Here is an 11,689-nt window from a genome sequence, read left to right on the forward strand (position 1 = left end):
TGGTGAAAAAGGATGAAATGAAAACAGCCCAAAAAGAATGGTGGGAGACAAGATTTACCAAATTAAAATGAAATGCCCTCCTTTTACACTGGGTTACATTCCCCATTCTCTCCTTTGTTCTTGCCACACTACCAACAACCTAAGCAGTCTGTCCATCCTTCCTTCCTTCCTTCCTTCCTTCCTTCCTTCCTTCCTTCCTTCCTTCCTTCCCTGCCTAGAGCACTCAGGAATCCAGTGCCAACTCCCCACCTCGAGATCTCCAGGTTTCAGGGAAATTGAAACGGACTCTTCATACACATACACACACACATACACACACAGCAGACTTCACACAAAAGTTGTCAAAGGAACAGAAGATGTCATAGTAGAAATCTGGATTTAAGCCTTAAGTAAATCTCTATTTTTAATATCTTTTTTTACTCTTTCCTCAATGAAACAAGTATTACTCATTAGACATACAGAAGTCTTTAACTGGAAGAGTCAAGTATGGCTGGTAATATTGCTAAATATGAAAGGTATACTTACTTTCAATTCCCCTAGATGCAAAATCTTTTCCATGGGCCATATGGTAATAATGAGAGTTATTTAATAAAGCCTAAATAGACAAAATGATGAAATGTTAATAAGACTATATATGATAAAAAAGCACTTAAGAAATGACATCCCCTGCATGCAATAGTACAAAGGACTACAACAATTCAGTTTCTGTTCTTATGTAATTAATCTAAGTCAAATAATGACACAATGTTCAACAGCAGGACTGAAAAACAAAACACCTTTACTTTCTTTAAAAGCAAAGGAATAGGTACCCTCTTCAGGGGGCAGGTGAAAAGGGCAGTCCTGTCTACATCCAAAAGCACCTAAAAGAATTTACTGCCTATGATCTGTTTCGTTGGTAAAGGAGAACTAAAGAGAAAAATGGAACATGAGAGTCTGTTTGAATGGAAAGGCTAGGGATTCCAAAACAAAGAAGCAATTTCAGGAATGTATGGCAAACCGCTGAAAGCACTGCTTAAGCTTTACCAAGGATAACATGTTTTTTATCAACCTTGGGTTGTTTATTTTTTAGTAACTGTATTAGTCTAATATTCTAGTCTTAACATATCCTTCTAGCTGGTGGCTAATGACAGAAGCCTTTGCACTGTACGAAACACACGTTCACCTTAGAAGGGATACAACCGACGTTCAAGCACGTTCCACCAAGCGTTTCATTTTTCTCAACGCAGACTGTCTACAACCAAAGAAAATATTATTTAACGGCACATAACCTGCAGAGTTTCAGTTCACTAAAATTCCCATGTATCTGTCCTAATTCTTGTACAAAATAAGTTTGCATTTGTGAGAATGAAATAGAGTCCTTTAAAATTTATCATCTGAGTAATACTAAATGCAGGCTAACCCAAATGTGAATTATTCTAAGACATTTTTGTTTAACGTTACCAAACACATGCTTTTAGTTCTATTACTGTTGCTTCCAAAGTGAAGTTAGTAGCCAAACGTGCGAAGCAGTGTGGGGAGTTGGGAATAATGGACTCTGCTATTTCATGAGACTACCACAACTGAGTAACACTCTTCACTCGTCTCAGGCCTGAATAGAACTTATAAAGACATTATTTACCACTGTTATTTAGGTGCAAAGTATTTTGTGAATATGATCAAGTCCTTCCAAATAAAAATAAATCCACACCTCGTTTAGTCTAAACTTTACCTTGAAGCCCAACTGGGCAGCTTTAATAGCGGCAACATATCCTCCGGGACCAGATCCTATCACTGTTACATCAGCATCAACTACAATAAAAGCAAATTGATATAAACAGTAAATTGCTTAATATGGACCAAAAATAGTACATTAAAAAAACAAACAAAAAATCTGATACTTTAAACCTCCAAGAAAGTACAAGGAACCAGAATTTTCTACCCAGTACTATTTTATTCCTAGGTACTTAACATTCTTTGATGTTAACTAAAACTGGCATTTTTAAATTTCATATTCTATTTGTTCATTATGACATATGGAAATACAAGAGAGTTCTATATCCACTGTATCCACTGACCTTGCTAAATTCCACACCGTTTTACTTAATAACAACAAGACAGGCTTTTAGTGACACTAGAAGACACATCTGCATGAGGGAGAGAACTTTGGAATCTGACATACTTGTCTTCAAATCTCAGCTCTAACATTTATTAGCTGTGTAACCAAGTGACTTAATTTTTCTGTCATAAAAGAAACAACACATAAAAGAAACACTACCTTAAATGACTAATGTTAGGATTAAATTTTGTACATCCTTAGAGCTGTCAATAAATTTAAGAATGATATGATTCCAGGTACTGTACTTGAGATACAGGGAGAAAAACCAGCTTCCCTGTAATAGATGGCAAACACGTTTTGGACTTTATTTGAATGCTGATAAATTTCATATAGTTTATAATAACAGGCTAACCAGAACATTAAGTGAACCACTCTGGACATTTACCATATGAAGATAGAAAAGGAAATTAACTTTGATCAGCAGCCTTAGTAATATAATAATTATAATGCAAATGGAAAAGAAGTCCAATTATTCCCACTGTTCTCAAGCCAACTTCAAATAAAAATACACTGGCTTGAAAGAGTTAGGAGACAGTCTCCCTTCTCCTCCGCCTCTACTATCCTTACAACCCCAAGCATTTAGCAGTTTATAACACATTTTCACATCTATTATCCTGTTTGATTCTCGAACTTCTTATGAAGACGGTAAGGCTGGCATGTAACTGACATTTCACAGATAAGAAACACTAGGTTCAGAGAGGTCAGTTAACTTGCCCAAGGTCATATAGCAAGTGACTGGCAGAGACAAAATGTAAGCTTTTTGTCTCTATTTCCAATGGTCATCCCATTATTCAACGGTATTCTATTCCTCAATTTCAACTATCATAAACTAAAATCCTAAGAGCAATAATCAAGCTTTATAATTATTAGACATCTAACCTTAGGAGAGTAATTTAACCTGTTTCACTTCACCTTCAGTTTCTCTAACTGCAAAATAAAGGCTACAAAAAAACCTACTTCATAGGGGCATGATACAAAATATGTAAATAGCTTAGCACAATACTTGGAGCATACATAATAAATATTTGCTATATGGTAGCTATATTCTGACCTCTGAAGATGGCAGTTTTAATTTCTGATCATCCCTCCTCAAGAAAACACCCACCCCACCAAGGGATGGCAGTGCTAGTATCATCAAAAAACTTCTGCAGGACTGAAAAGAAACACAGAACCCCTGTGTTGAAAGATAACTAAGAAGTTATCCAACCCACAAAACCTAAGAATCCTTCCTACTGAATAAATAAAAGTACTGATTCTCCTTGGTTATATCAAATGATAATTAGGATTACTCAGTACATGAAAAAAATATATAGCTAGTCCAATACATGAAAAAAGGATCGTTTCAAGTTTCATCGATCCACTTGTGCTCTTTGGCTACGCTGTCTGGTTCCCTGATTCATGTTCAGAATTAAGTACATAATAAAGTGTATATCTATTTTCAAGTTTTGAACCAAATGATGGCCTAAACAATATTCTTTAATTTGGATTCTAATTTTTAATTCACAGTAATGAAACACAAGCTACAAAAAACAGGTTTCTTTGCTGAATTTTTAACATCTTTTCTGATTAAAGTATATGTTAATTAAATAAATTTAAACACAAAATAGCCAAAAATTTTAGTTTCATTTCCCATCGTGCTCTTAGATTTTTTTTTAACTATACAAAATACCAAAAATTTAAAACCAATCACCCCTCACTGAAGATATTAGATGTACCGTTCCATCAGAACACCACTAAAGTGCTAGGGAGAACAAAAAAGAAGGGAAAAAGGAAAATTCTCTGAAGATCAGTCAGCTGAGACTATAGGAGGGTGTGATCCAGTAACAAACCTTCAAAAACAAGCCAGTATTTAGGGGATGTCTGCGATTTACTTTTAAATGTGTCAAAAAAGTAAGGTGGACTGATGGGTGGCTAAATGGATGAACAGATACATGACAGTTTAAGTACAGTAAAATGTTAGTGGAAGTATCTATGAATGTTCACTGGAAAATTCTTACTTTTCCGACATTTGCGACTTTTCATAACGAAAGGTTGCAAAGACAAACCAGTTGGCTCTCACCTATACAAAGGCTGCACGCAGGTGAAGAGTTTACAACACACAATTCTGACTCACCACCTCCTTGTCCAAAAGCATTTCTCAATTTGATTCCCACATACACTTTTAAAAACCAGGATACAGACAAATAATTAAATGAAACACACTAAGGAACACTTGATGGTTAATTTTACAAAATTAGCTCTAGCCTTTAAGAGTGAAAAAGAAAAACCAAACAGGACACACAAATCAGTATCATGGGAGAAAGATGACTAAGTTAGAAGTACGGCAGAAGACAGCTACATAGCAATCTGCATTTTAGGTGGCAGTGAAATATCAGGAGAAAGTTATCAGGCTGATGCTTTAAAAAATACTGGGATACAATTAGGTGTGATGGACTTCAACAGACATGGCAGTTAATGCCATGAAATGAACTGAAGGAGAAAAAGCAGGAAAAAGTGTTCTACGAATGTTACTTACTATATCACTGTGAGGAAAATAAGTATACCGTGTCATCAAGGCTACCACTGAAATACAGGTGTTGAGTTACAAATAAATGATAATCATCAACAAAGTGCAAGACGTATTTTAAGGAGTCAGTTTGCAATAACATCTACCATTTTGGTAATTTATTCTGTGCCAGGCAGTGAGCTGAGTATTTCATGTCGTCTCATTTAAGCCTCCTTATGTCTCTATGACACAATTATCAGACCTCCATTTCACAGGAAGAAACTAAGGCTGAGAGTGACTAGACAACCTGCATAAGGTTGCACAACTAGTAAGTGATGCAGCCAGGGTTCAAAGCAGGTTCTTTCCATTCATAAGCCTCCATTCACTCCTATACCTTTCTGTCCTAATGCCATGCAGAACACTCAGATGACCCCATCATCTCCAGGGCAATCAGGAACTCCAACTAAAATGACAAAAAGCTCCTTCATTAACATAACGAAAGCAACAAGTATTTATGAACACCTACCCAAGAGGAAATCACTACCTTCAGTAACCTGACACTACAGTTAGGGAAAACACGCATGTTTCAAAATATACATAAATCAAGATTATTTTTAAAAATAAAAAAAGGGGTAAGAAAAAACATATCATAAGGCAGGAATTATTAATTACCAAATTCACTAAATGAGTATAAGAGCCAGTTGGCAAGGTTTATTTGTTTTGGGGGGTAGAGGGGTCCTTTTTAAATTATCAACGGCCTTAATCTCCAGTCTATTTTAGTGACCCTTTCATAGTAACATCCTATACTTGTCATCACCCAAAACTGCCCAGCCTCTAAAATCCTGAATTCTATAAGAATTCTTTACTTTCTGATCATTACCCTACAACCTCCTTAATCCATAAAGGAGAAATATAGTAAAAGAAAAAAAGATTTGAAATTGAAAGAAAGAAAGAAAGAAAGAAAGAAAGAAAGAAAGAAAGAAAAGAAAAGAAAAGAAAAGAAAAGAAAAAAGAAAAGAAAAGAAAAACTGGTGTTCAAACATGAGCTCTACCCCTTCGTAAATTCTTGGGCAAATATTTAATCTCTCTAGTTTTGATGTAACATAGGAATAATAGTGACAGTAATACCTACATCCCAGGGTTTGAGGTCAAAGATAACAATGCAGGTCAACATCCTGGGATGATGCTAGGTGCATACAAGGCACTCGACGGATGTTTCTTCCCTCCTCAGATCCACCTCCCAATCTCACAACCTCCAATCTTCGTAACACCAATGCTACTCCAGTGTTCTCTCCCACTAAAACCCGACCCAGACATTACTCTCTCCTTCTTCATTGGTCTTTTCTTTTTCATTCAACAAACATTTATTGAGCATTAGACACTATTCTAAGGTCTTTGGATACCTATAATGACACAGCCCTGGTTCTTCTAGTCTAATAAGAGAGAAAAAGCAAAAAGCATTACAATAAAAACTCCAATCTGCAGCAAGAATGATCTTTAAAAACAAATCATATCAGGGCACTGGGTGGCTCAGTCGGTTAAATGTCTGATTTCGGCTCAGGTTATGATCTCATGATTCAAGAGATCAAGCCCAGAATCGGCCTGGCACTAACAGCATGGGTTTCTCTCTCTCCCTCTCCCCTCTTCCCCTGTTGGCATGCGCATCTGTGCTGTCTCTCAAAAATAAACTTTAAAAAAAAAAAACAAAAAACAAATCGTATCAGGCCTCTGCTTAAAACACTCCCAATGACTTCCAACTGTCGTTAAAATAAAGAGTTAGGGTCTTTCATTATCTGCAGAGGTCAACTCTCAATCTTCAACACACTTCAGCCACACTGGCCCTTTTCAAGCTCCTTAAAGGCACTGTGCTCCTTCTCACATCAAAATACTCCCACATGCTGCTCCTTCTACCTGGAACACCTCCTCCCATACCCACTCCCACCCCAACCCTTTTCAGATATCAACATCGTTTCCTTAGAAAGAATTCTGTGACCATTCTCCATCGGGATACAGATTTCATAGCTCCCTTATATTTAGCCTATGGGGTCTTTACCACAATTTTTTTTTTTAATGTTTGTTTATTTTTGAGAGAGAGAGAGACAGAGTGCAAACAGGGGAGGGCAGAGAGAGAGGGAGACACACAAAATCCGAAGCAGGCTTCAGGCTCCGAGCTGTCAGCACAGAGCCCGACCTCACACCTGAGCTGAAGCCGGACTCCTCTAACTGACTGAGCCATCCAGGCTCTCCGCTTATCACAATTATTGGATGGATGCTTGTCTTGCCCAAATGGACTATAAACTCTATAAAAGCTGCATCTTGGGGGCACCTGGGTGGCTCAGTCGGTTAAGCGTCCAACTTCAGCTAAAATCATGATCTCGTGGTTCGTGAGTTTGAGCCCTGTGACAGGCTGTGCTGACAGCTCAGAGCCTGAAGCCTGCTTCGGATTCTGTGTCTCCCTCTCTCTCTGCCCCTCCTCCATTCATGCTCTGTCTCCATCTCTTTCAAAAATAAACATTAAAAAAAAATTTTTTTAATAAAAAAATTTTTTTAAAAAGCTGCATCTTGTCTGACTTGTTCACTGCATCATCCCAGTCACTAGCACATAGTATATATCCCATAGTTGTTGAACTGAGGAATGAATGTAGCTAATGTGAGTGATTAAGTGCTGTGAGTCCACTCCTGTCATGAAACAGAAGGTCCTACCACAATAACACACATCACTCTTCAAATCTTGATGAATTTGGTTCATACAGTTATTCAAACATCTTCCAGATGTTGTAACAGGGACTGTATTATAAGAAATTTTGAACTCCTCCAGGTGCTCTCATCAACAAATACTCAACAGAAACTGACCAAACAGAACAGAAATTAAAAACGTAGGCCCTAGGAGCGCCTGAGTGGCTCAGTCGGTTAAGCGTCTCACTTCGGCCCAGGTCATATCTCATGGTTCGTGGGTTTGACCTCCGTGTCAGGCTCTGTGCTGCACACAGCACAGAGCCTAGAGCCTGCTTCGGATTCTGTCTCCCTCTTTCTCTGCTCTTCCCCCGCTTGCACGTGCTGTCTCTCAAAAATAAACAAACATTAAAAAGGTTAAAAAAAAAAAAATGTAGGCTCTAGGGTCAGAAGAATTTTCCCAATTCTGTCATTTCTTAGCTGAACCTCTTTTCACTCAGTTCCTCCAGTTATAAAATGGGGAAAATGGAAGCACATATCTTACAAGATGGCAACAAGGATTAAAGACTGCTTGAGACACAGTAAGCCCTCAGTGAATCAGTTACTATTACTGTTGTTGTTGCTGGTTACTTACTTTGTACCAGGTACCATACTGGATGGTACCATAGAAAAATTAAAAAACCAGAACCAAAAACAAAAAAAACAAGCCTATTAACTTCCTGTTTTAAGTAGCTGAAAAACAAAATATGTGTCATTTACAGAAGCTTCAAAAATATTTTTTAAAAAAGAGGAAAATATCCATAATCCATAGCTTTCATAGCTTCCTTTCAGGGTATATCCTTCTGTCCTATAATATGTTTTTGACAAGCCCATCAAAATCTTCGCTCAGGATGTCAAAAAGTCATCTTACCATTCTAAACCATGTCAAATAACCACCACACTTAACCTCACCCAGTGGACAGAATTAACTTTTTCTTTTTTTTTTTTTTGATGTTTATTTATTTTTGAGAGATAGGGACAGAGTGTGAGCAGGGAAGAGGGAGAGAGAGAGAGAGAGAGAGAGAGAGAGAGAGAGAGAGAATGAATGAATATGAATCTGAAGCAGGCTCCAGGCTCTGAGCTGTCAGCACAGAGCCCCACATAGAGCTCGAACTAACAAGCCACGAGATCATGACCTGAGCCGAAGTCGGACGCTTAACTGACTGAGCCACCCAGGCGCCCCTAACTTTTTCAATGTAAACATTCAAAAATCATCCCCTGCTCAAAACCCTTCATTGGCTTTCCCACCACACTTGGGAATAAAATCCAAACTCCTTCACCTGGCTTCCAAAACCCTCCCACCATGAACTGATCCCCGCCTACCTCTCTGATTTTACATCCTCCAGCCACACCGGCCTTTTCTGCAATGCCTTAAACCTCACAAGCTAGTTCTCACCTCACACCCTTGTCATAGTTGTTTCTGTCTGCCTGAAATAACCTCACTCCCTCCCTTCACTCAGACATCATTTCCTTAGAAAAGTCCTGACAGCCTATCTAAAATAGTCTTTGTTCCTCTCCGTTGCCCACTTTAATTTTCAATCACTACCCAAAATATTTACCTATTACTTCAGTATTGTTTGTCTTTTGTCACCAGACTATTAGTTCCAAAAGTACAGGGCTTTGCCTTGTTCACTGCCTGGAGACACTAGGTGCTCAATAAACATTTAAGTGAATACACAGATGAACAAACGAATTCTATGAGCCACTATTTTATTACCGGTTACTCTAATTCTATGACCCACTATTTTATGACCCACTATTTTATTACCAGAAACTCTAATATTCACTTACTTTTACATTTAAACACAAAGGAACTATGAAATAATGTGAGGAAAAACTGTTTTACTAAGTACTTACTTGGTTGATCAGCGTAAGTTCTCAGAGGAACTGCAGAAACTCCCTGTAAGCCATGAGATATTCGACTGAAATGGCCTCTCTGGAAAAGAAAATTGTTCATATGATGTAAAATGTGAATTCAAAACAGTGAACTACTGAAGGTCCATGAAAATGTAATAAATGGAGCAAACTTTATCACTTATTATTATTAATATATCTTCCATTGCCACATAGAGATTACACATCAATTTCTCCTCTTTCATAACAATTAAACTCTCCACCACAGCTCACCACACTATCTTTTCATTATGAATATTCAATAAACTGTGTCATAGTTAGCCCAACAAAAAGTGTTATTCAGTGGCGTGAAGTTTTCTTAAAGTTTCAGAAAGCACGGCTCATTTCTGGCGCCAGGGATCATTTTAATGTCACGGTTAAAGTTCTTAGAGTTCTAACTTAAGTACCCAATAATCTGTATTATGACAATCCTACTTGTAACTGCTGTTTCCTAACTCAAACTACCACGTACAACCTATGAAGATGCTCCTGAACAGTTAACTAGGAACACAAATTAGACAATGTCACTTTGGAAAACGCAGTTACTGACATTCAACAGCTACTCAGGTTTCACAGACTGCATCACAACCTCCATAAAAATCTCTATGGACGTCTACTCTCTCCTACGCTAAGAACAGGGAGGCACAAAGAAACAAAGCAAATAGCTCCTATCACAGCAGGCAAACGGGAGGCAGTGATGAAACCCACACTAATGCAGTCATGGTCTCTACTCCAAGGTAACTCAAGGCACCTGAGGTCAGGACGGTAGGCCAAAGTGGAGCAGACCAACCAAACGTCAGTCCTGACTTTTAATCCCTGCTCCCCCACTAACTAAAAATGTAACTCCTAGCATATTACATTAACTCTCAGGAACACAGATTACTCATCCTAGACACAAAGGAGTTTGACCAGCATATGATCTTCAAGGTATCCATCAGCACAGTACTCAGCTACGATCCCACATACGTACAATCTGGCTGTATTCGACACGGAGATGAAATGGGAGAGCTGTCGTAACGAAAGATAACCTGCTGCAAGCCTCTAGGAGGGAAGGCAATGGACACTACCTTAAAGCTGCAAACAATGAAGAGGCCTCTGAGGAATTCTTAGGGTTACCTGCCGGGGCTGACTGCGTCTGGCTGTTTCAAGGAGCAGCCGCAAGGTTACCTGCCCACTGCCACTCTAGGGCTGAGATGAGGATTCGAGATAAAACGCAGAACGTATGAAAAGCCAGACCAGACGGGGCAAGTGCTATTTCTACTTCCTCTGCCAAGGTGGAGAAGCCTGTGTGCCCAGGGCCCAGGCTTGGGAGTGGACAGTGAGTAACTGCTGGCCGTCACACAACAGGCGGGGCCTCTCCGCCGCCCGGGTCTTTGCTCCGGTCGCGGCCCGGGCAGAGCCTGCTCAGGGGCGGGGCCGCGGGTGGTCCCGGCCCGACCGCCGGCCTCTCTCGCCCCACCAGTTAGGCCGCGTCCGGACTCCGTCAGCAGGCCCTTCTGTGCCTCTGGTTCCGCACGACCCCACCCAGCCGGCCCTCACCTTGGCCAAGGAGCAATACACACGACTCCAGCTCTGCATTTTACCGCTCAACTTTCCTCTCCGCCAATGCTTTCACCTCCGCTAAGCTCCTCTGCCGCCTCGCCAAGGTCTCCCCGCCCTGCGCATGCACAAGAGCAGCTTACGTCATGGGTCGGCAGCAGCGCGATTGGCTGGAGCGGTCAGAGCCCATGGGACTAGGCGTTCCTGTCAGGCGCGGGGTCGCACACTGTCGTAAGGCGCCTAGTGCTTTGTGGCAGGGAGGGAGTGCCGTACCATTTTACCGGTGATAGGTAAACGTGGGGGCTCGTAATGTGATCTTATACTTGGAAGACGAGCTAAATTAACAAGGCTATCGTTTGCTTGGTGCAAGCTGCAGAAAGTAAGGCTTGACGGGTCCTTGATTGTGCTAAGCTGAGGAATCTCAGCACTTTCCAGGCATCGTCTCACTTCACAGCAAGTATATGAAAGATGATGAGTTTTACCACTTCATCGGATGAGGCCTGAGAGGTTAACTATCCCCGAGGTCGCGCAGAGGAAAGATGACTGCTTTATAATTTCTCTCCTCAAATCAAATACTATATAAGGGATGGAACCACAGACTTTGGCATCACCAGCAGCCTACTCTAAGCTAACTGGCAAAACAGAAAACACTATCTTCCTCCTCTGTTAGAGCAAATTAGGATGGGTTGGGTGGGGGATAAGATTTTAGGTTTTTATAAGAGACAATGAAAAACTGTCTTCAAGATTGAGCACAGAGCTCTAAGATCTGATTCATGCTTTGTGATAACTATATAGTGTGAATAAAACTTAATTCTACATTTCTTGTAAGTTTACTGCCCAGGCACCGTGCTGGGGTCTGTGGATTTAAACACCAATTAAAAATGATTCCTTACCTAGCTATACTCGGCTTTAGGGGAGAAGAGAATGCTATCTAGTTAGTGTTTGTTATACAGGCTGCTAGTTGT

At 39.9% G+C, this 11,689-nt stretch overlaps 1 protein-coding gene across 1 annotated transcript in view; it reads right to left on the reverse strand.

Annotated features, from left to right (window-relative positions):
- DLD (dihydrolipoamide dehydrogenase) overlaps window positions 1–11,062 on the reverse strand; it is a 34,837-nt gene extending 23,775 nt beyond the window's left edge. The window contains exons 1-5 of the mRNA XM_007083959.3: window positions 10,725–11,062; window positions 9,150–9,228; window positions 1,709–1,788; window positions 1,163–1,231; window positions 526–595 (exon numbers count right to left, since the gene is read on the reverse strand). Of these exons, the coding sequence (XP_007084021.1) occupies window positions 526–595; window positions 1,163–1,231; window positions 1,709–1,788; window positions 9,150–9,228; window positions 10,725–10,763 (337 nt within the window). The 5' untranslated portion in view covers window positions 10,764–11,062. The remainder of the gene's footprint in view (window positions 1–525; window positions 596–1,162; window positions 1,232–1,708; window positions 1,789–9,149; window positions 9,229–10,724) is intronic.
- Between the last annotated feature and the right edge of the window lie 627 nt (window positions 11,063–11,689).

Source organism: Panthera tigris, chromosome A2, assembly GCF_018350195.1.
Source record: "Panthera tigris isolate Pti1 chromosome A2, P.tigris_Pti1_mat1.1, whole genome shotgun sequence".
NCBI lineage: Eukaryota > Metazoa > Chordata > Mammalia > Carnivora > Felidae > Panthera > Panthera tigris.